Source organism: Falco cherrug (assembly GCF_023634085.1).
Source record: "Falco cherrug isolate bFalChe1 chromosome W unlocalized genomic scaffold, bFalChe1.pri SUPER_W_unloc_1, whole genome shotgun sequence".
NCBI classification, from domain to species: domain Eukaryota; kingdom Metazoa; phylum Chordata; class Aves; order Falconiformes; family Falconidae; genus Falco; species Falco cherrug.
In genome coordinates, this window is record NW_026599288.1 from 10,544,020 (window position 1) to 10,565,952 (window position 21,933).

At 37.1% G+C, this 21,933-nt stretch overlaps 1 protein-coding gene across 12 annotated transcripts in view; it reads right to left on the reverse strand.

Moving 5' to 3' along the window:
• Positions 1-154: 154 nt before the first annotated feature.
• Positions 155-21,933, reverse strand: part of LOC129734913 (adenomatous polyposis coli protein-like) — a 128,604-nt gene continuing 106,825 nt past the window's right edge. For 10 of the 12 annotated variants that reach the window (XM_055700309.1, XM_055700310.1, XM_055700308.1 and 7 more), the window contains 4 exons: positions 20,021-20,098; positions 14,733-14,849; positions 13,571-13,785; positions 155-13,057 (listed from right to left, as the gene is read on the reverse strand). In XM_055700309.1, coding sequence (XP_055556284.1) covers positions 6,502-13,057; positions 13,571-13,785; positions 14,733-14,849; positions 20,021-20,098 — 6,966 coding nt within the window. In that variant the 3' untranslated portion in view covers positions 155-6,501. Of the gene's footprint in view, positions 13,058-13,570; positions 13,786-14,732; positions 14,850-20,020; positions 20,099-21,478; positions 21,786-21,933 lie in introns of those variants that run through there. The other 2 variants (XM_055700317.1, XM_055700318.1) reach the window with 2 other exon arrangements.

Below are 21,933 nucleotides of genomic sequence, written 5' to 3' on the forward strand. Positions count from 1 at the left end.
CTTAATAGTCTCTAATTAGGGACTAAGGAATTGCATTCATTATGTAAAGAAAGACTTAGGAGTTAACTAAGTCTCTACTGTGCTTAAAAGTCATAATGAAACAAGATCTCTTGTGAACCTCTTGTAAATAATGAAGACAGATTATGGACTTACATCATGTTGGAACTAGATTTTATTCTGTTAGTTCATTTTAAAACGAAACATCCAAGAGAACAGACCGCTCTACTGGTGAGTTCTATGTCTCTCTCTGTCTTTTTTCCACTTTTTGTTTATATGAAACATGTGACTACCACCAAAATGAAATGGAATAGGTTTTTAAGACATTGGTTCTGATACACTCTATCATTGCCTAAAGTACTTTAACAGCAACTTCCTTTTAAATTAAATTGTATATGAATACAGCAAAATGACACATAACTTCCAGTAGTAACTAAGAAAAGAATGACAAGGTGCAATCAAGAGGAAATTTTATATAACACTGCAAGTAATAGGTTATGCATAGCAAGACTAAATTCAGTATTAGTATACTGTGAAACAAAATACATTATAATAGTTGAAAGAAGAATTAATTACAGAGTTAGGATATAAACAGTAATGTGTATCAGGCAGAAGCAAACAAAAAAAAAACCAAAGGAAAGAATTGTGGGCCAAGTTGTTAGAGAGAAACAATATTTACAGGTGGGAAAATGCATCCAAACTCAGAAGAGAATGATTTAATTATTTGCAGAGAACCAGCACAAGCTTTATGCATCTTAAATCCCACCAAAAAGTAGAGTATAAGTGATATTCAGTTTGTATGTAGGTCTTAGGCTTGTACTCTGAACAGAAGTGCATTTCACTGAGTGAACAAGCTCCCTCTAAATCTTCATAATATCCTAATTGCAATTCCACAGCCACTCAGTCAAAGGATGCTTGCACAAACAGCAAAATTGGAAGAGTTTCCTCAAATCCTGAAGTGACAGAAATTCATAAATACATAAACCCAGAACTGTTTGGAAATTTCATGAGAAATAGATTATTTGCAAAACTTTTCTAGGGAAGCATTACCCAGTCTTCCAATAAGTAAACAGCACATCTGGTAGACTGAAAGTTGACAGCAGAAAACCTAGTTATTAAAACCATACCTTATATTCATCTGGACATTATCAATCCATTCAAACACCTACAGTACTGTAAATTCTTTAGCTCTTCAACTCCACACCAAATTCCCTTGCACTTCCAATATGTAACCAAACACAACACATAACCAACCAACTTTACCACTTTGACCAAAACCTCAACCTTAACTACATTAACATTCTCTATAAACATATTTACAGATACAATCTGTTATTCTGCATACAGGAAACTATGAAGCAGGGATGAAGTTTCTAATGTGATTTGAAATTAAAAAAAAGCATAAGCACCTTTTCTGGTTATACTTAAAAGTGCAAAGGAGATGGCTGTGGAAGAGTGAACACATTTGGGTGATTTGGTATCAAGAAAGTCCTCAAAGTTGTAAGCATGTGGAGGAAGTCAGGCTGCTTATTGACTGACAATTCACTTCTAATTCACAGCTTTATCTAGATCACACATCTCATCAAGAACAAAGCTGTCAGGTGGATGAAACTGCAAGACATTACAGTAGGTGTATGAGATTATGTTTAGGTAGATGTCTACATGGGATTTTAGAGACAGTCTTATGGGTGTTCATATTAGTTAATGAGAGTTAGGTGAGAAAAAAAATTGAGGCATCTAGTAAAAACAGAATACAAGAGCTTCTAAGAGTTCACCTAAACATTTTCCAAATCATCCCTTCAAGTAGTACTGTCTTCATTACGGAAGGGATATGTTTTTCCTCCTTCAAGACTCTTTGAGAAAACTAGTTGCAGTAAATCTTTTTATTGGATGCAATATTCAAAATTTAAAATCTGTCATCCAGAAGTTTATATATGGTAGAAAAATTGGTTCTTTGGAAAGTTTTGATGAAGAAAAAATTATTTTCTATGAACACCAACTATAGACTAGCATAATACTTCTGCAGAAACTTGTTAGAGTTTCCAGCATAATGACTTGTCTGGAACATAATACGTTTAAACATAAAGTGCTTAAAGCTATTAGGCAGTTCAGAGTGAACAACAGTTGGAGTCCAAAACTTTAATCCATTTTTCTGTCTCAGAAAGGGCAAAGAACAGTTCTGAAACTTGGCATACCAGTTTAAAATTTCATGTAATGGTTTGATCCAATATAACACTCACCACCCATAAAGGAAGCTATCCCACCCTCTCCTCCCACCAGTGCTAGCTGTTTGCAACCTTCTCCTTTCTGCTGGCTCAGGCAGCACTTTGCCTGACCCTGCACTGATCCTATTCAATGCACTAAAGCAGCACTAATATTTTTACCCTGCCAATTCTGCCAGGTAAGAGTTGAATTGGCCCACTGAAGGGGCAGACGAGTGCCAGACTGCAGAAACAGCCAGGAGCATGAGAAGGGAGAAGGAAATTTCTCCTTACTTCAGTTCAGAAATAACATGCAGTCTTTACCCTTAAAAAAGAATGAAGACATATATTAATAAACTGTTCATTATCTTCTTGGTAATCCAAATTTCTCTTACCTCTAACTGGGGACACAAACAGATGGACAGCTAGGAAATATTTTGAAGTGAAGATCAAGGAATTCAGCTGTCAAATTAGCATACATAAGTTTTTTCAGTTTCATGGCCTACTGGTATACTTTCTACATAAAATCTCATTAATTTGCAGACAAATGTTATTCTCCTTTCTATGCAACTTTTGCAGTTTATCGGGGAAGATATGAAAGTATATCCCTAGGGAATTATGGCTGACAGTCTCTGAAATTATCAATTTCCTTTTCTCCCCTTTGCCCAGGACACAACTAACTTCCCCAAAGCCATCAGAGATAGTCCACATTGAAGAATACAGTATAAACTATATTTGTATTCTTAAGACAAGTCTTGCTTTAAACAATATTCCAGTCATGTCAGGAAATCCTGTCATCTAAACTGGCATCTCTGACAAAGAGTTTTGAGAATTATCTTTAAGCTTTCATAAGGAGAAATATTCTTATAGAGAATTGCACATGAAAAATATAAATAGTTTAGCTCTCTTTTCATATCTGCAATATTTAGTCAGAAGAGCTTTCACGGAAATGAAGCAATAATTTTACTACGGCATACTTCCACAGAGAAACTAAAATGAATGTACATTTAAAACAATGAACTAATTAGAATTTGTGGGGAGGTCAGGTTTCCAGTTTTCACAACAGGAGGACAAAGCTTTCAGTCTGAAATCAGTATTATGAATATATTTTCAGTGTAAACTGATTTCAAGCACAAGTTTGATAAGTACTGGAAATGGTTAAGGACAACTAAAGGTCTACATACAAATCACAAAAGTTCTGCCAAAATCTAGAGAAATAAAGGCTGTGCATCTCAGAAGAACAGCAAAATGAGTCTTGGTTTCCTTAGCTCCTTGTTTTTCCTCCTTTTGCTTTGACATAAATAATGTCCTGTTACCTGCTGTGGTGACTTCATAGAAATAAAACCAAGGAAGAAGAGTAAATCTTTAGCAGCATAAACCAAATATGGCTACCATTAATCTTAGGCATCATTAACAAAATCCAAGAATCAAATATATTACAGCCATTTTCAATTTTTCTGATTTTGTTTTTTAAGCATTCATTTTTATAGTTAAACTTAGAACATAACTTTGTATCCTAATCACTAACATAAATCAAACATCATGGATGTTCTTAAATATTCAAAAAGGTTCTTAATGGGTACTAAGTATTTTAGATATAGAATCAGAGAAATGAAGGTCTGGAAGGGATTTCAAAAGGTCACCTAAGCCCATCTTTCTGCATACAGGCAATATGAAATATACTAAAGTCCATCCCTGAGAGATGTTTACTAAACTTCTTAAAACTTCTATAATGAAAATTTAACAACTCCCATGGGAAGCATATTTTAGTGTTTCACTACCCTTATAGTTGGAAAGTTTATCTTACCTATCTTTGCTACAAATATAGGCTAGTTATGAGGATATTAAAAGAAACTTCCCAATTATAATGATCATGAAGTACCTCCAAGACTACCTAGAGAAGCCATTATAATTTTCAAAGACATTCTGGTGTTTGATACACATAGAATTATTTAGTTATAAAACTGAAATCAGAATTTCTTTATATAGATTCAGTTTAACTTTAAACTCTTAAATCAACAGAATGTAGATGTAAAGCTGATGTCAACTGACAATCCTGAATTATGTGGTATTTCTTCAAATTAATAATTGAAAAACCCAGCACACAAAAAATATCATATCATTTATAAGAAAAACATGGGGATGGTGTTCTGTATTATACTCCAATGCAAAGTCTTGCCTTTTGAACAAATCGCATAATGTCTCTCTGTCTCTATTTCATCTTTAAAAGGACAGTAACATTCATATCAAAGGTTTTGTGAGGACCACCATATAGAAAATATTTTAAAAGATAACATGAGGAGTGCTGTTTATTTACAGATTCACCAGATGATACAGAAGTATGGTATGTCTATAAGCAAATGTGACGGGAGACAAAGAACAAAAGAGCAAATAAGATACCACCTCTTCCAAAAAGATATTTTGGTATTGGCTTTTAAACTAATCTAAATTGATTTCTGTCTGCTGATAGTATCTCATTTCTGGTCATACACAGTACATGATATATGCTGAATTTAAGATAAAAATAGATTAATTTCAATATCATATGAAGTACAAAAGCCACTGCTGTGATACAGTCTGCAACTGCGTTAAAGATACCATAAAGTTAAATTGCTCTATTTCAGGGCTTCCTGAAATCAGGTCATTTTGAATCCTGATTACCAATTATTTATAATGCTAACTTTAGAATAGTCAAGTAAAGATACAACAAAACTGAGATACCATTTTATGGTTCATTCAATCATGCACAAAATAGCAAATGTTATGTACTCTCCTAAGCCTTTCAACCTTGAACCAAATCTCATCTAAATTCAGGCTATATTTTTAGAGATTTTAGCACAAACCATATTCACAACAGAAAGGCTTGAGTCAGAAAATGTCCTGCTTTCCATATAAAACTTTTTCTAGTATGATAACAAATTTCTTGTTGTAGGATTTTTGCAATACTTTCCCTTGATCATATTTAAAAAGTAAATAAATAATACATTAAGATTTCAAATAGAATTAAAGTTTCATCTTGTAGTCACTATTTCAATTTCTACATTATTTTCCCCAATTAAAAGTAATATTTATAAAACAAAATATTATTTTTTTTAAATAATCCAATATTATTTTAGGCTTGCAGTCATGAACATGATTATATTGCTTGGCTTCTGGAAATACCCTGCTTTTAGCTTTATTATGCACCTGAGATGTATGAAACTGTCTCAATTACAAATATAGTACAGAAGATCTAGGGTCTGATCCTGCAGTGGTTATAAGCATCCTACAACAGCCATTTGTCAATGATAAAGAAGAGTGAATATTGGAGATGCAAGATTCTGCTGGATCAGGCCTTAAGTGTAAGTGCATTATACAACACATTATAAGGTGACATCTCAAAATAAAATACCGTGGGTTTATGTAATGCATAAGTAACACATACAATTTACATATAGTAATAATTTATTCTGAAATGTTCATTTTAGTCTCTGTTGAGACATCACCCATGTCTCATTAATAGAAGAGCAGCCACTTCACCTCAAGTACCAGAATATATAACAAGTTACAGCATAGCAAAAAAATTCTACTTACTTTAAGATAAAATCTAGTTCAGGTAAAATAATTTTGTTCAAGGTTTTATAGTTACACAGCTGTCCATTTTTTTGTGGAGCACAAAGAAAGTGTAAATTGTTACACCATATTTATCTATGCGCATTATGTGACCACAGAAATGTTAATCGCTACTTCAGAAAATGAACCATCAGTTCTATTCATGCATAAAAGCAGGCTGGGAAAGCTTGTTCAGCAGAAACCATAGCACTGTGAATTTCACAGCCACATGATTAATTTTTGTGTTAGAAAGACTCACAAATACTAAAACTAAGTTAATTTTTTGCATAAATAATACCAATTCTTCCCTGATATAGTTTAGTCAGTCTGTAATCTGTAAACAATTGATAAAGCAATATGACTGTATCATCTCTATCTGTAACGCTCATGATTTCAAGACAAGCAATGTTTAAAGGATTATGGGATGGAATGCTAATTAAATATGATAAACATACTGTACAAATATAATTGCATTAGCAATTTTATTCCAAGCTGTCAATTAGGCATTCCTGCAAAATATTACCAGTGAAGACAAAGTATACTATCAAATATGGCTTCCACAACAAGGACCCTCTAACAAGAAACAAAACTATTTACAAAAGATAAAAATAACCAATAAAGCCAACACCCAGTCTTTTAAAGTTTCATTTGAAACAAAATTTCTAAATAGCTGCTGTATATAATACATTAATTGCATTGATTTTTTATGTACTTAAACAGAAGTCACCAGGTAAGAGCCAGAATGACGTTTAGGACTCTGAGTTTCACTGGAGTCTGTATTTTCAGTCTTTGAATCATGTTTCTTTGTGCTGTTATTTATTGGTGTTGGTATTTGTGATGGCCGAGCAGAACTGTTGTCCACACTACTCTTCCTGGGACTTGGACTGTAGTTGAAAGGAGTCACTCTTGCTGCAACAGTACCACTGGGGGAGTTATGTTTGCTTGAGCTACTGGAACTGAATGGTGTATGCTCATTAACAGTACTTTCATTATTTTCTGGTGCAGGAACAGGATTATTCTGTCCAGGTTTTGCTTCTGTTCCTTTCTTGTCTGGACTGTCTATCTGAAAGAAAGAGTTTGGACAATTTTCTAAACCAATGGTATGAACAGGAACATTTCTGTTCTCTGGATTTTGTTTTTCAGTAATCTCTTTAGAATCTTTATTATTCACACTCCCTTTCTCTGAAACACTGTCAATAACAGGGGGAGTATTTCCAGTTGGGGATCTTCCAGATCGAGGTTTATTAATAGGGCAGTCCTCTATCCTCACCCACACATCCTCTGTCTTAGAGACAGCTGGTGCCATCTGATAAATTAGAGTTTTGGAATCAGTGTCATTTGTTGCACCTGCGGAAGAATACTTAGGCTCATTCATTATTTGAGGAATTTCATTTTCTTTTATTTTTCTCCAAGTAGCTTTTGCTGATGCTTGACTTTCATTACTTTGTTTGTGTCTAGAAACAGAACTTTCATGTTGCTTTTCATCTTCACTTTTCGTCTTTTCACTGGATTCTGAAGAAGCTGACAGAACTGAGGAAGAACTTCCGGATCTTCGCCAAGTGCTTACACGAGGAAGTGATGAGGAATGCTTACTATGTTCACGCTTCCATGTTCCCAATCTATTGATTGGCAATCTAGATGGACTTTCAGAATGAGAACGAGCTATGTCATGATGTTTTGTTGGTCTCCCATCATATTCTACAGAAGGACTCAGATTAGGGGGTAAATTTTGCCAACTGCTAGTCTGGGCAGTTAAATGAGTGGATAAAGACATATTGGGAAGAGATGGACTTAAAACTGGAATCTGTATTTGGGATCTAGTGGGAGACCCTGGCCTGTAAGGAGACAGAAATTCATATGAAGCAGACTCTTTGAATTTCTGTCTTAGAGTTGGACTCGAAGTTTCTTTAATAAAAGTTGACTGACGAACCAGAACAGGTCTTTCAGATCTGTCAGATTCACTCCCACTGGATTTTGCGGATGACATTCTGGATAGTTCAGCCTTTTTGTTTGATCCACCACTATTGAGAATTTGGTTTAATCCTTTTGAAGCAGACTCACTTCTGGGAATGCCACTGGTACTCTTAGTTAAGGCAGTTTGCTTTGTAAGGTTTTGCTGGCTCAACTGCCTGCCTGGTGCTGTATATAACATTCTTCCTGAACTTGAAGATTTAGTTGAAACTGTATTAGAGGATGATGTCATTGGCAAATGAGACAGTTTGTTGGGAGGACTTATACCATTTCTTCCTGGGGAAATTGAGTTTTGTCCTGGAGATTGCAGAGGCCTGCTTAATGGCTGCTGTTGAGGTCTAGAAGGAGTAGAGTCTCTAGATCCTGATCTAGAAGGTCTTTTACTTGACCTGCTTTGTTGAGATGGTTGTCTAGTTACAGGAGCTGACTCAAGTTTCACTGATGAATTGACTCCTCTTGGAGAACTAACAGAATTTTGGCCTTCACTGGGACTCTTGGAGTTTGTATTTTTTAGAGGGGGACCTTTTTTGGTAACAGGACTAGTACTTGAGGAACTATTTCGAACTCCTGGAATATGAATCATTGTCCTACCACGTGAAATTGAAGTCATATTTGTTTGCTGTGGTTGCCTTAACTGGCTTGAAACTTTTGAATTAGAGCAAGCTTTTCCTGTAATTATACTTTTGTATACTTTTTTTCCTCCTTTGATTCCCTTATTTTCAGATTCTACTTTTTTATACTCCAATGTACTCTTCTCCCCTGGCTTAAGAATTCTTGGACCTTTATTACTAGTAAAAGGCTTTTCTTCTTGGTCTGGGGTAAGATGAAAAGGTGACCCTAGAAAAATACCAGATTTTAATGAAAGGATAGAGTCAGAGTCTGATGAAGCTTGTCTAGTCAGTGATATAGCAGCTGCAGCTTGATGCAAGCTACTAACTATAGAATTCGCACCTTCTTGTATAGCTTTCCAATCAAAGTTCTCTGAATCAGGTGAGAAACCATGTTCTGAATCTGTCCTCCCTCTCTCTCTCAAATCCAGTGATAAATCTTCTGCCAATACATCACCCATATTTCTGGAATTATTTTTTTCACTTTCACTCTTTACTTTTGAGGGTTTTTTCTTTTTAGGCATAGCTGAACTAATGCATTCCTGCAACAGATCATCTTCTGAGTCAATACTAAGAGAACTGAGAGAGCTGTTTCTAGAGAAACATACAGGAGTATCTTCAACAATAAATGATTTAGGTGCATAACTAGAAGTCTGTGGTCTATTTGATTCTATCTGTGAATCAGGACCCTCAGTTTGTTTTGCACGTTCACTTTCTTTGTTGTTGTTTTCTTGATCAATATCACTGAGGGAACGAAGAGATGAATTGCGAGAAAAATTTACAGGTGTGTTTTCAATAGCAAAATCCTGCATTTTCTCATCTACAGCTGCTCCTCTATCTGGAATATCTTTAGTTGACTGAGAGAAAGTTTCAGGCTGGCTTCTGCCTGTCAGGTATTTTTGACAAACTTGTGTCCTATTACTTGGTTGCTGATTTGAAGATTGTTCTGTATTAGTGTAGTCTTCAGTTTCTGTTTCCTTTGCTTTTCTTTTTTGCAATTCTGCATTCTCCCTTGAAAGGTCAACATCATCATAATCATCAAAATCTAAAGAACTTAGAGAATCATTCCGTGAAAAACAATAAGGAGTTCCCTCAATAGGTGTGTAATGATGAGGGGAATCAAATGCAAAGTTTCCTTTTACATGCTCTTCATTATTTGGAAGTTTGTCATTAAAATATCTTGAATTATTTTTAAGATTCTGTTTCTTTGTGTCTGTGTTCTCTGAATAGCTTCTTTCATTATTAATATAGCTTTTAGGCTCTGTGTTTTTTCTTACATGTGCTCTATATTCATTATTTTGGGGAATGGGCTTTACTGGTGACATTGGCTCCTTTTTATCATGTTCTGACTGATTTGTGTTACTTACAGATAAAGATGCTTGTTGGATTTGATCTATTACCTTCTTCACTCTGAAAGATTTGTGACTTTTTCCTTTTGGCATAGCCGAATTAATACATTCGGCCAGAATATCACCCTCTTCTGTTTTGTCATCATCCAGTCCTGGGGCAGTCTTAGTTGAGCTTTTTGCTCTCTGAGAGTTATCTGTACTTATACCTTCTGTAGGAATGGTGTCTCTCTTTTCAAACTCCTCTGACTCTGCCCCTGTACCCACGTTCTCTACATTGGCCAACTCATTCGGTAGTGACTCTATTGTGAGGTCACTCAAAGATGTAGCTGTTGAAAAATTTATTGGTGTATCCTCAACAAAGTATACCCATGGCATATCATATCCAGGTGTAAAACTCACACGCTTTTGGGACTGCAATCCAGTTTGTGAAGGCAAAAGTTTGTAAACTAGCAGTTGGCTTGGCTTTCTGGTTACAGGAGGAGGTATTTTTGAAGCAGATGCTTGAGAAGGCTTTTTGGCTTTATGTGAAGATTTTGTTGGCATTGCAGAAATAATATATTCTTCCAATATAACAATATCATCATCAGAATCATCCATAATGTCTTTTTCTGCTTCAGTAGGCTTCTCCGCTTTCTTCTCTTGGTTATCCTTTGTAACATCTGGCTGTTCAGGTTCTGCTTCATTTCCATGTTCATTTTCATGTACAGGAGGCATTATTCTTAACTCTACATCTTTCTGTATAAATGGTTCATCAAGACTCAGACCACTTAGGCTAGAAGAGCAAGAAAATCCATCCGGTGTACTTTCTGTGGCAAAATGTAATAACGTATCAGCATCTGGCAGTACCTGAACTCTTTGAACAGCTTCATTTATAGCTACCTGTCTAGGACCAGACTCTCTCTTTTCTGCATTAGGTACTTTGCCTTTAGCTACTTCCTTCTTTACTTGAGCTCCTTGAGCAGGGGGTGGAGTTTTACTTCTGCTTGGAGGCATTGTTTGTCCAGGGCTGTCTGGAAGATCACTGGGACTTATAATTCCACTTACCATTCCACTGCAAGGCTCACTTTGAACTGAACTAGCAATTGAATGGCTTTCAAAACTATCCAGGGAACTTACAGAAGTACATCTGCTAAACATGAGTGGGGTTTCCTGCACATAATGTTCTGGTGGACTTTTAGGAGTGTGTGCACCACTCTTTGAGGGAGATTTGGCACCAGAAGAAAATTCAACAGCTTTATGTCTAGAAGAGTCAGAAGGAGATAAACTAGGAGTCTGAAGTCTACTAGATTTTGTTCTGATGTGCTGAGAAGCTGATGCAACTTCACTTACTGCACCTTCTGTAGACAGAATCCCACTGTTTTCCTTTAGTTCTGCTATCTGTAATGTGTTATTAGCATCTGTCACATGTGTGGGTTGATCACATCCTATTTCATCTTCAGCTGATGACAAAGATGACAAAGAGCTACACCTTGAAAAACATATTGGTGTATCTTCCACACAATAAGTTTGTATAGTTTCCTGATTAATAGAGGAAGTCTTACAGGAGGCAGTCTTTTGAGCATGACTACTTCTACTCTGTGCAGAATTTGGGTGAAGCTGATTCTGTCTCTCTGAACTACCTGAAGGGGTTGATATGTTCTCACAGCTTAAGGAAATATCGTCAGTTTTAGTGCTTTGCACTGATGAACTGTTTGAAATAGTAAAAGATGGCTTCTGAGAAGAGAGAGGAACTTCTGTTGAATATTTTAGACTATAATCAATAGGCTGATCAACAAGATGTTCCTCTTTATTGTACTTTATGCTATAATTAGTTGGTCTGTCTTCTTCCCCTTTGTGGTGTTCCTCCTTAGAGTAGCATTCACTATAGTTGGTTGGCTTATCATTGTCATAATCATCAGCCTGGCACAAGGACTGGTTTACTTTTTGATTCATTCCAAGCATTGAGCCTACTCTGCTCTGCTCTGCACCATTGGATCCTCTTGATCTAAAAGAAGAAACACATTCTTGCTGTCCAAAAGGTGACTGGTATTTCATGCACTTATCATCTCCGCTTTCAGTGTACACGGAATAAGTTGCATCTTTGCTCCTTAACTGCCTTTGTTCATTTTGCTTTATTTCATCTTCTATTATATGCTTAGGCCTTGCCCATCTTTCATTCTGAGAGGGACTTTGCCTTCCAGAACTCAACTGTTCATCTGAATATTTAAGACTATAATTAATAGGAGTGTCTAGCTCTTCATCATTGTCATCCATATGATTTGCACTATGTATCTTATGTGCCAAGTCAGCTGGGTATTGACCATAACTACGAAATTTACTTTCATCATCTTCCGAGTAAGATTCAATGGAAGGTTTCATTTGACCTCTTTTACCATAGCCATCACTGCTGCTGACACTATTTAAACTATCATTTGAAGCTCTCTTGTATTCCATTGTTGTATAAAGCATAGGACACGTCCCGTTTGAATTCTCAGATTTAGGAAAGTATGTATTCGAGTGAGTATGGGCAGCAGCTGTTTTTCTTGGGACATTTCTGTCTTCTGTCAAACAGTGCATTTCAGAAGTGGAACAAGAACTTCTGTCTTCTTGTGGAATATGCATGCTTGTTACTTCTTCCATAACTTTGGCAATCTGAGCTGCAGCAGTAATCTGCATTCCTATTCTCTTAGAGGAGTTCCCAGTATTCTCTGTAGCTTGATGATAGCTATTTAAACCTACTGCTACATCCCTATTGAGGCTTCTGTCTTTCTCAGATCGAGAGTTTTCTATGTTTCCTCTACTATAGGAAGAGGAGCCAGGCAATACTGTAGCATTTAAATATGGTGAAAGCACAGTCATATGACTAGTATTAAAAGTCTCTGAACTGCAAATCCCATCATCATGTCGACTGGAATCCAAAACATACTCATTGTATATATTTTGCTTATGTCTCTGCTTATTATGGTGAGATGCTTTTGGGCTTAAATTATCTATGTTTTCAAAAGTCTCTGATAAATGCTGAGCATCTAATTCTGCTTCCAGTGCCTTTTGTTTTCTAACATAAAGAGATGGTAAGCTTGATCCTGGAGACATAATGTTGGCATCCTTATATTTTGCTGGCCTATTTGCCATCAGGTTTCTTAGAGCTGCAGCACTGCCCATTGCTATCATTTTGTGTTTTGAGTGAATGAGATTTTTGAGCATGCTCACTGCTCCCATGTCCCACAGTGCCTCCTGATCTTTTGCATTTCGTGCAGAAAGATTCCACAGGGTCCCACATGCATTACTGACTATTGTCAAACTGTGTGACTTCAAATGCTGTAACAAGGTTTGTAAGCAGCTGTTCTCTCGCAAGATTTGCCTGGCATTGAGTGATTGAAAACAAAAATCAGTAAGTGGCATTTCAAAAGGATAAGAGACAAAGCAAAACAAAACCCTATTATGCTATAGGCAATTTTAATCCATAGTAAGGATAATAATGAATTCTTCAGTGCAAATTTATCTTATTCTTTCCTCAAGTTTTCATCTGAATCTTAATCAAATTTATACAAATATGAACAGTTTGCTCCCACACTATCTCCATATAAACCATTCCAGGTTGATTTCCTATGGCTGATAATAACTTATGAATTTCCTCCCTCTTTCCAGGAAAAGCTTTTAGTACAATTTATCATTTAACAATCAGCAGATATATTAATCCTTTTGCATATTCTTGTTATCTGAATTAAATACTTGCCTTATCAAATCCATTTAAAAATGAATGCTTAATTACTATACTTAAAACATGAATTCATATTAACACTTGGTCATATAAACTATTAAATATACTTGTAGTACCATTACTGATTCTCAGAAAAATAGAATGTATATTCACCTGTGGTCCTCATTAGTAGCAATTAAGCTAGAAACATTTCTTAATATTCCTCCTCCACTTTCTATGATAGCTAAAGTGTTTGCTTGGCTCCGGTATGTCAGTGTACCAACTAGAAATGCAAGAGCACCATCAACAGCACATATATCACCTTTGTTCTCAGTACAGTGTGCTGACAAATTCCATAAGGCACTCAAAACGCTTTTTAGGGTGGATTCCTAGGAAAATAATAAAATGACAGAATTAGAGAGTTTTCAACTGTTGATCATAAGCCCTCAGAAGTATGTAAGTTAGCTTCAAGGAGGTAGTGACAAACTTGTTTTTCTAGCTCTCATGGTGGCAAAGATAGCTTTGAAATTGTGAACCAAGAATAACTTAAGAAATAATTCCTGCTGAACCTGCACACAGTCTAAAAATACAGCTCAGAGACACAAACTGTCTCACTTATTCTAATCCAGATTTGCAAATAACAGAATTCATTGACCATGGAATTTAGCTTCTTTTCAGCTCACTACAGAATTTGATTTTTGATTGGCATGAAATCTCTACTGTGTTCTATGTTGATGACCAATGCTTTGCTTTCTGTTTTACTGCATATGCCACTATTTCTCTACCTTTTCTTCACAACTGAGAATTAAGTTTCAGGCTCTGCTTTCTGTGTTGATAATCTAGATGCAAGCAGCAGTGCACACATAACTATTTTGTTTGTTTTTCTCTCTCCTTTCCTCAGCTATGGATTTGCTATTGCTTGATAGAAAGTTTCAAACATATGCACCATAATACTTGTCAGCTGCCATAACAGTTGGGATATCAAGTAGACATCTCTAGAATGACAAATTCACAAAATCAGAAGATGGTTTTATTAAAACTGTAAAATTATAAAAAAGGGTACTGGAACAGCACAGCTCATGAAAATGAAGAGTGAAAGCTATCAACCCTTCTAAATAAAATTACAGAAACACTAGTAGTTCTCAGATGTCATTGCTATATTGTGATCTGATGTCCAGTTAACCCAAAGCAATTCTCTTCTTCAAAGGAAAGTACCTGAAACACTGCAAATATTTGACTAAACTGCTTATGTCAAAAATAATAACAATATTTGTATTTTGTGTAAAATTAATGCAATATCTCAAAAATTTATCTCACAATCATTTATATATGATACCTTCTTAACTTCTAAAGCACATTCCATCAATGCTTTTACACTTCCAACTTCACGTAGAGTCTTTTTACTGTTTACATCTGCTCGCCAGGACAAGTTCCTCAAAACGCTTGCAATGACCTGCAAAACATGAAAGAAAAATAACATATCTCAAAATAGCTACTCCTTTAGTAGGTTATCAGCATTACCTCCTGGATTTCTGGAACACTATAGAATTCATTAACAGTGGCAATGTTCAGCTGTTGAACTACCTTTTTTGCTGAAATTCACTTTTTGTTCTATTGCTCGCTAGACTGTCCTAAGATTTCAGTATGAAGTTTGATCAAAAGTACTGGCTTTTGTGTATAAAATAAAGATTTCAAAGCAGGTTCCCTGCTTTCCACACTGGCTGAATAATTGGACCAAAACCAGATTTGTGCTCTACTCTGATGTCTGCTGTATATACTTATTATGCAGTCTCAGGAGAGAGTTATATAATCTTTTCCCTCAGCATTTCAACTTGTTAAACAGGACAATCATACTAACCTGTCCCTCAGAGGTATAGTATGATTACCTTTATTAATGTTTATCAAGCTTTTTGAATACTGTGTCTTTTATAATCAGAATAGTTATCTGTCAAAGATGGGTAGCCATTCAGCCTAGGTTCTTGTCCTTGGCAGCAGCTAGACTGAGATGCTTCAAAGCAAAGTGCAACTGTCAAGACAGTGGACAGTCATCAAATATTTAACTCCATCCATTTATGGGCAGCTGTAAGCATGTATATCCCTCATAAAAATATATTTGATAGAATACTGTTATCTATGGATGTTTTCATTGTCACAAAAGTGTATAACCTTGTTAGGTTATGTGATAAAAGCTCATCTCCACACCCACAAAGGAGCTCAGAGAGGCAATGGCAGGTGGGGGACCCAAATAATACCCTGCTCCAGCTCCTCCCAGGCCCATCACAAGAGCCAGCAGCCCATCATAGGCTCATCTGCAGAAGCCCAGAGGAGCACAGGGATGCACAAATGGCAGAGGGGAACCCAAATTAAGGACTCAGAGGAAGGAACTCCCTGTCCAAGACACTCCCAAAGCTGTCCCAGGAGAGCTATCAGCCCCATTATTCAGGTGTGAAACCTATCAAGGTGAGTGCTCTTGGAAGCACCTTTCAGATTGAGAGGAGTTACTGCCCTGGGGTAAAGGACACATTAAGGGATGCAAGGGAAGAGCATTTCAGGATTGCACAGGACTTATTATGGGATGTTTAGAGGAGGAACCAAAGGAGGGGAAAAGGAGACATCTAGGTGATTTTGGGAGAAACAAGTGTAGGAAAATAGAGAAACGATGGGATAAGAGGGGCTGGTTGCATATAAATAGTTTACTGGTTGGTATGCTTGTCTGGCTACATCTTGCACTTGATCTATCTTACGCATCTTCTTCCTGCGTCTGTCCAATCTTCTTATTAAATTCCTTTCTAACTCTAACTTTCTAACTCTCTGGGTGAGGGTCATAAGGGCCCACGTGTCTGTGGTGACAGTAACAGGAGCGAGTGCAGGTGTGCAAGTGAGCATGTGAGCACTAGCAAATATCAATCTGTACTAGCTGGTGAATAGGTGAAGTGGCCTGGGAGCAAAGGGATGAGTGAATCTCTAAGGGCCAGCTCCATGTGTGAGAGCACCTGTGTGTCTCTTAAGGGCAAGAGCATGGGGGAGGAAAGCTATCGGGACTTGGAAAGTCCTGGCCAGCTCTGTGTGTGTGTGCGCGCGTGCACGTGCAATGAGAGACGGTCTGTACCAGCAACTGAAGTAGGGCTGTCATCTCAGGGGCTCCTATGTCCAGGTGCCAGCAACTGGGGAGACTGGGATCCAGGAGCTAACTACTGGGCAGACCAAGTGCTGAGCCTAGCTGCTGGAGGGATCCACCTTCTACACATGCATATATATATTCTCACTACTGGATCTCCATCCTGCTCAACCAGAGAGGGGAGCAGGATAAGACTTCTGATGTGCTTGTGGGAGTGCTCTGTGTGTTTGTCTGTGACCTTTGTGTCTAGCCATGTACCTATGTATATACGTGGTATATACGTGTCCTCTGTGTGTGTGTGCCTACTGGGAATACATTTTCAGCCTCACTACTGGTTGGATCTGGGGGCAATGGAGCTGCAACAGCCTTGCCTCTGTTTGGATTCTGGATTTGGCCCTCCCTAACAAAGTTTTTTAAAATATTACTGAACTATTGGTCTTGACATTTAATGGTTAATGTAAATTTGTTGTTTTTCATTTCAATGATAAAAATTAGTAAACTGACAAAATTTACCTGTGTTACATCATTGCTTATGTTGTTTTACCTCTCTCATGTCCTCATTTGCTTATGACCAAAACAGTCTGCCTTTCAATATTTAGAATAATCTTTCAATATTTATAATATTCTTTCATTATTTATAATATTTTTCAATATAAACATATTTCAATGTTTAAAAATCACTTTTTTTACTTATCTCAAATCTTTTCTGCATTTTTTGATAATTAGCTGATCAGAAAAACATTTCCATTGTTTGCAAATTGTTCTTTGCTTTTAAAACACTTGCTGCATATTGAGCAGATGCTTTTGTTGACTTGTCACTACAGTGATTTCAAGCTCTTGTTTTAAATGAACTGCAACCATTCAGAATAGTAGTAATATGTATGAACAGCTACATTTACTCCTTTCAACATACAGTACTTTCCTTATAAATAATGGAATGCCTGTGCTGCTTATTTTAAAAAGTTTTATACATTTCTGGGCTTCCTTACAGTCCTCTTTAAACTTGATAAATCTAAATAATTATACAATACTGGCACCCTGCAGTTGACTTCCTTTTCAAGAATACTAAATATACTTAATATCTGTCCCAATAACAAATCAGACAGTGTACCCAGCATCCTTTATTGTAATTTTAACTATTTTCTCAACCATAATTACTTAGCTTCTCAACTAGTGGGGAAATTCTTTTTGTCAACAGTATCTTAAGATAGAAAGTCAATTTTAATTAAAATTGTTCTTTTATCTATTTTCTGATGATTCACTCAAACTGTGAGGAAAACAGGATTTTCCTTTCCAAAGCTGTTCTGATTTGTTTACATTATCTATTTAAGTTGATTATAATTTCATATTTAACAATTGTTAACTTCTACATCACTGAAGAACAGTTCTGTGCTCTCAATTCTCAGGATCATCTTAAGCACTTTATAAGATTTAGGAAAAGACTGTTTATTTACAGGATTATTATTTTTTTTTTTACACAGCATGAGACACTGGAAGAGACATGCTGGTTTAATACCAAACACTTTGCTGACACTTGAACAAAGTTTCTCTATGAAGTGCTAGTGCAAAAAGTGGATATTTATGTACTAAGAGAACAACTTCATCAATTGTCATACTGTCCTGGTTTCAGCTAGGATAGAGTTAATTTTCTTCTTAGTAGTTAGTACAGTGCTGTGTTTTGGCTATGATGTGAGAACAATGTTGATAACACACTGATGTTTTTAGTTGTTGCTGGGTAATGTTTATACTAAGTCAAGGGCTTTTCAGTTCCTTGGGCCCTGCCAGCCAGAGGGCTGGAGGGGCACAGGAAATTGGGAGGGGACACAGCCAGGTCAGCTGACCTGAACTAGCCAAAGAGGTATTCCATACCATATGACGTCATGCTGAGTATATAAACTGGGGGAAGAAGAAGGAAGGGGGGGACATTTGGCATTATGGCATTTGTCTTCCTGGGTAACTGTTACGTGTGATGGAGCCCTGCTCTCCTGGGGATGGCTGAACACCTGCCTGCCCATGGGAAGTAGTGAATGAATTCTTTGCTTTGCTTTGCTTTGCTTGAGTGTGTGGCTTTTGCTTTACCTATTAAATTGTTCTTATCTCAACCCTTGAGTTTTACATCCCTTTCCGATTCTCCTCCCCATCCCTCTGGGTAAGGGGGAGTGAGCAAGCAACTGCGTGGTGCTTGGTTGCTGGCTGGGGTTAAACCACGACACATACAGATTCTTCTTTGAAGTAGACCTTCTACTGTTATTAGACTATTATTTATTTGCTGCTAGTGTAGGGAGGAGCCTCAGATGCCACAATACTGCATTAACCCACTAGTAAAGTAAATCAGCAAATCTCAGATTGCTTATATTTATATTAAAAACTGGACTTCCACTAACAGATCAGGGACATAAAAGTGAGTTTTATAGATGATATATACATACTTTGGTAAGAAAACAGAATGTGACTCAGAATTAAGAGTTTTTATAACCACAAAGTTGTACTTCATAATTTACAGAATAAATACAGGCACAAACTTTGCATCAAAGTTGAAACTGACAAGAGAACATAAGAATGAGTACATAAAAAAGAGAATCAGACTGGGAAGGATGGAACATTTCACTGACAGCCTAATTAAAAAAGAGAAAGTGGTCTATGACCAGATCACTAAAAATTATAGAATCATAGCACCGTAGAATCATAGAATAATTTAGTTTGGAAAAGAACTTTAAAATCATCGAGTCCAACCATTAATTTAACACTACCAAGGCCACCACTAAACTATGTCCTTAAGCGCCATGGTTGCTACATAATCTTTTAAATACCTCCAGGGACGGTGACTCAGTCACTTCCCTGGGCAGCCTGTTCCAATGCTTGACCACCCTTTCAGGGAAGACATTTTTCCTAATATCCAATCTAAACCTCCCCTGGTGCCACTTGAGGCCATTTCCCCTTGTCCTATCACTTGTTAGGTAGCAAAAGAGACCTACCCCCACCTGCCTACAACCTCCTTTCAGGTAGTTGTAGAGAACAATAAGGTCCCCCCTGAGCCTCCTCCTCTCCAGGGTAAACAACCCCAGTTCCCTCAGCTGCTTCTCATAAGGCTTGCGCTCCAGCCCCATCACCAGCCTCTTTGCCCTTCTCTGGACACGTTCCAGCACCTCTACATCCCTCTTGTAGTGAGGGGCCCAAAACTGAACACAGTATTTGAGGTGTGGCCTCACCAGTGCCGAGTACAGGGGGACAATCACTTCTCTTGTCCTGCTGGTCACACTATTTCAGATACAAGCCAGGATGTTATTGGCCTTCTTGGCCACCTGGACACACTACTGGCTCATATTCAGCTGGTGTCATGAAAGGAGATATGAATTCAAGCATAAAAATAACTCATGGAGAGGCCAAATGAGTGGAAAGGAAGGGGAGCAGAAATACAACATTTTAATACAACTCAGTGAAATTGAAGGGATGCAAGATGATGGAAATGTGCAAGCCAAGAAATATTTCATCTCAAAAAGAAGTACCTGCTGCAAGTCTTCACTTTCAGACTTCAATTGGGCTACAAGAGCTCTCATGCAGTCCTTCATAGAACATAATGTAGCCTGTTAGGAATCAGGAGAAAAAAGAAAATAGAGTATTAAATGACACATTAGGTGGCTTGATTGTACATAATTCTTTGATATTTTAAGCTATTAATCTCTGAAGTTCAAAAAAGCTTAGTAAAATGTTTCCAATAACAGATATTTGATCTACAATTATTAAACTGTTAAGCATAAACATTAGTTTCTTTTCTGGGAAATACATAAGTGGTGAAATTGTGCTAAATTTTATACTCGTGACAAAGAGTCTAGGACCAAATCTGGAACACTAATAGTTTAGAAGCCTTCTTCACTATGTCCCATGTGTGAAACTGGACACTCACCTGTAAGTTGGCAATGTGTTGTTACCTGATGTCTACCAAGTCTCATAATCATACTTTTCCTTTCAAATATACATAATATGAGAAGTAATATTATATATATATAATAAAAATATATACAGCATATATATATAATATAAAATGTAAAACTGGCACAAATACAACAAAAACATTCCTGACTTCTGAAGACCAAATTACATTTTAAGAATACACTAGTAATTGAAAAACTGTAAGGCATACATTAAAAAATGGTTGTGACAAAGTAGAATTAAAAATTCTTCAAAACCAAAAGTATGTTAGAAATGCATTATTCATTAACTGGATAACACATACATTTACATCACTGAATAGTTTGTGGTATAAACCAAATAACTGCAGCCTTGCAGCAATTACTAAGCAGATGATTTTAAGAGGCAGTATTTTGTGAAGCATTTCATTTGTAGGAGGGATTTGTTTCACTTTATTTAAAACTGGGAGCAAAGAGTGAGTAGTATGAAATCTGGTTTTCTTTTTGCAGAATCACAGAATGGTTGAGGTCAGAAGGGACCTCTAGAGGTCATCTGGTCCAACCCTCCTGATCAAGCAGGGTCACCTAGAGCCAGTTGCCCAGAACTGTGTCCAGATAGCTTTTGAATATCTCCAAGGAGAGAGACTCCACAACCTCTCTGAGCAACCTGTTCCAGTGCTCGGTCACCCTCACAGTGAAAAAGTGTTTCCTGATGTTCAGACAGAACCTCCTGTGTTTCTGTTTGTGCCCATTGCCTCTTGTCCTGTCCCTGGGCACCACTGAAAAGAGCCTGGCTCCATCCTCTTTGCTCTCTCCCTTCAGGTATTTATATACATTGATGAGATCCCCCATGAGCCTTCTCTTCTCCAGGCTAAACAGTCCCAACCCCTGACCCAGTGCAGAACAGAAGTACATTGCTAGTTACTGGCCTGTAACTAGACTTCATGAACTGATCAGCACGCTTTTGGCCTGACTGTTCAGCCAGTTCTCAGTCCACATCACTGTCTGCTCATCCAGCCCATACTTCATTAGCTTCTGTATAATGATCTGTCTTACCAGGTCCCCGTCTCCTTCAGCAGCAGGCCCACATTTTCCTTAGTCTTCCTTTTGTCACCTATGTACTTACAGAAGCCCTTCTTGTTGCCTTTGACATCCCTCACCAGATTCAAATCCAGGTGGGCTTTGGCTTTCCTAACCACATCTCTGCAAGCTCAGACAGTATCTCTGTATTCCTCTCAGGTTAACTGTCTGCTTCCACCTTCTGTAGACTTCCTTTTCATATCTGAGTTTTTTCAGGAGCTCTCTTGCTCATCCATGCGGGCTTCCTGGCATGTTTGTTTCAGTTTCTGCTTGTTGGGATGGAATTTTCATTCACTCTTGAAGTGTCTTCCATTAAAGTAGAAAGATAAAAGTCTTGTCAGAATGAAGTTATTTGAAGATCCATGTCTTTGAAAACTCTGGGGCAAGAAATTATTAAAACTTTGTATCTTTTGAAAGCAAAGTACTTGGTA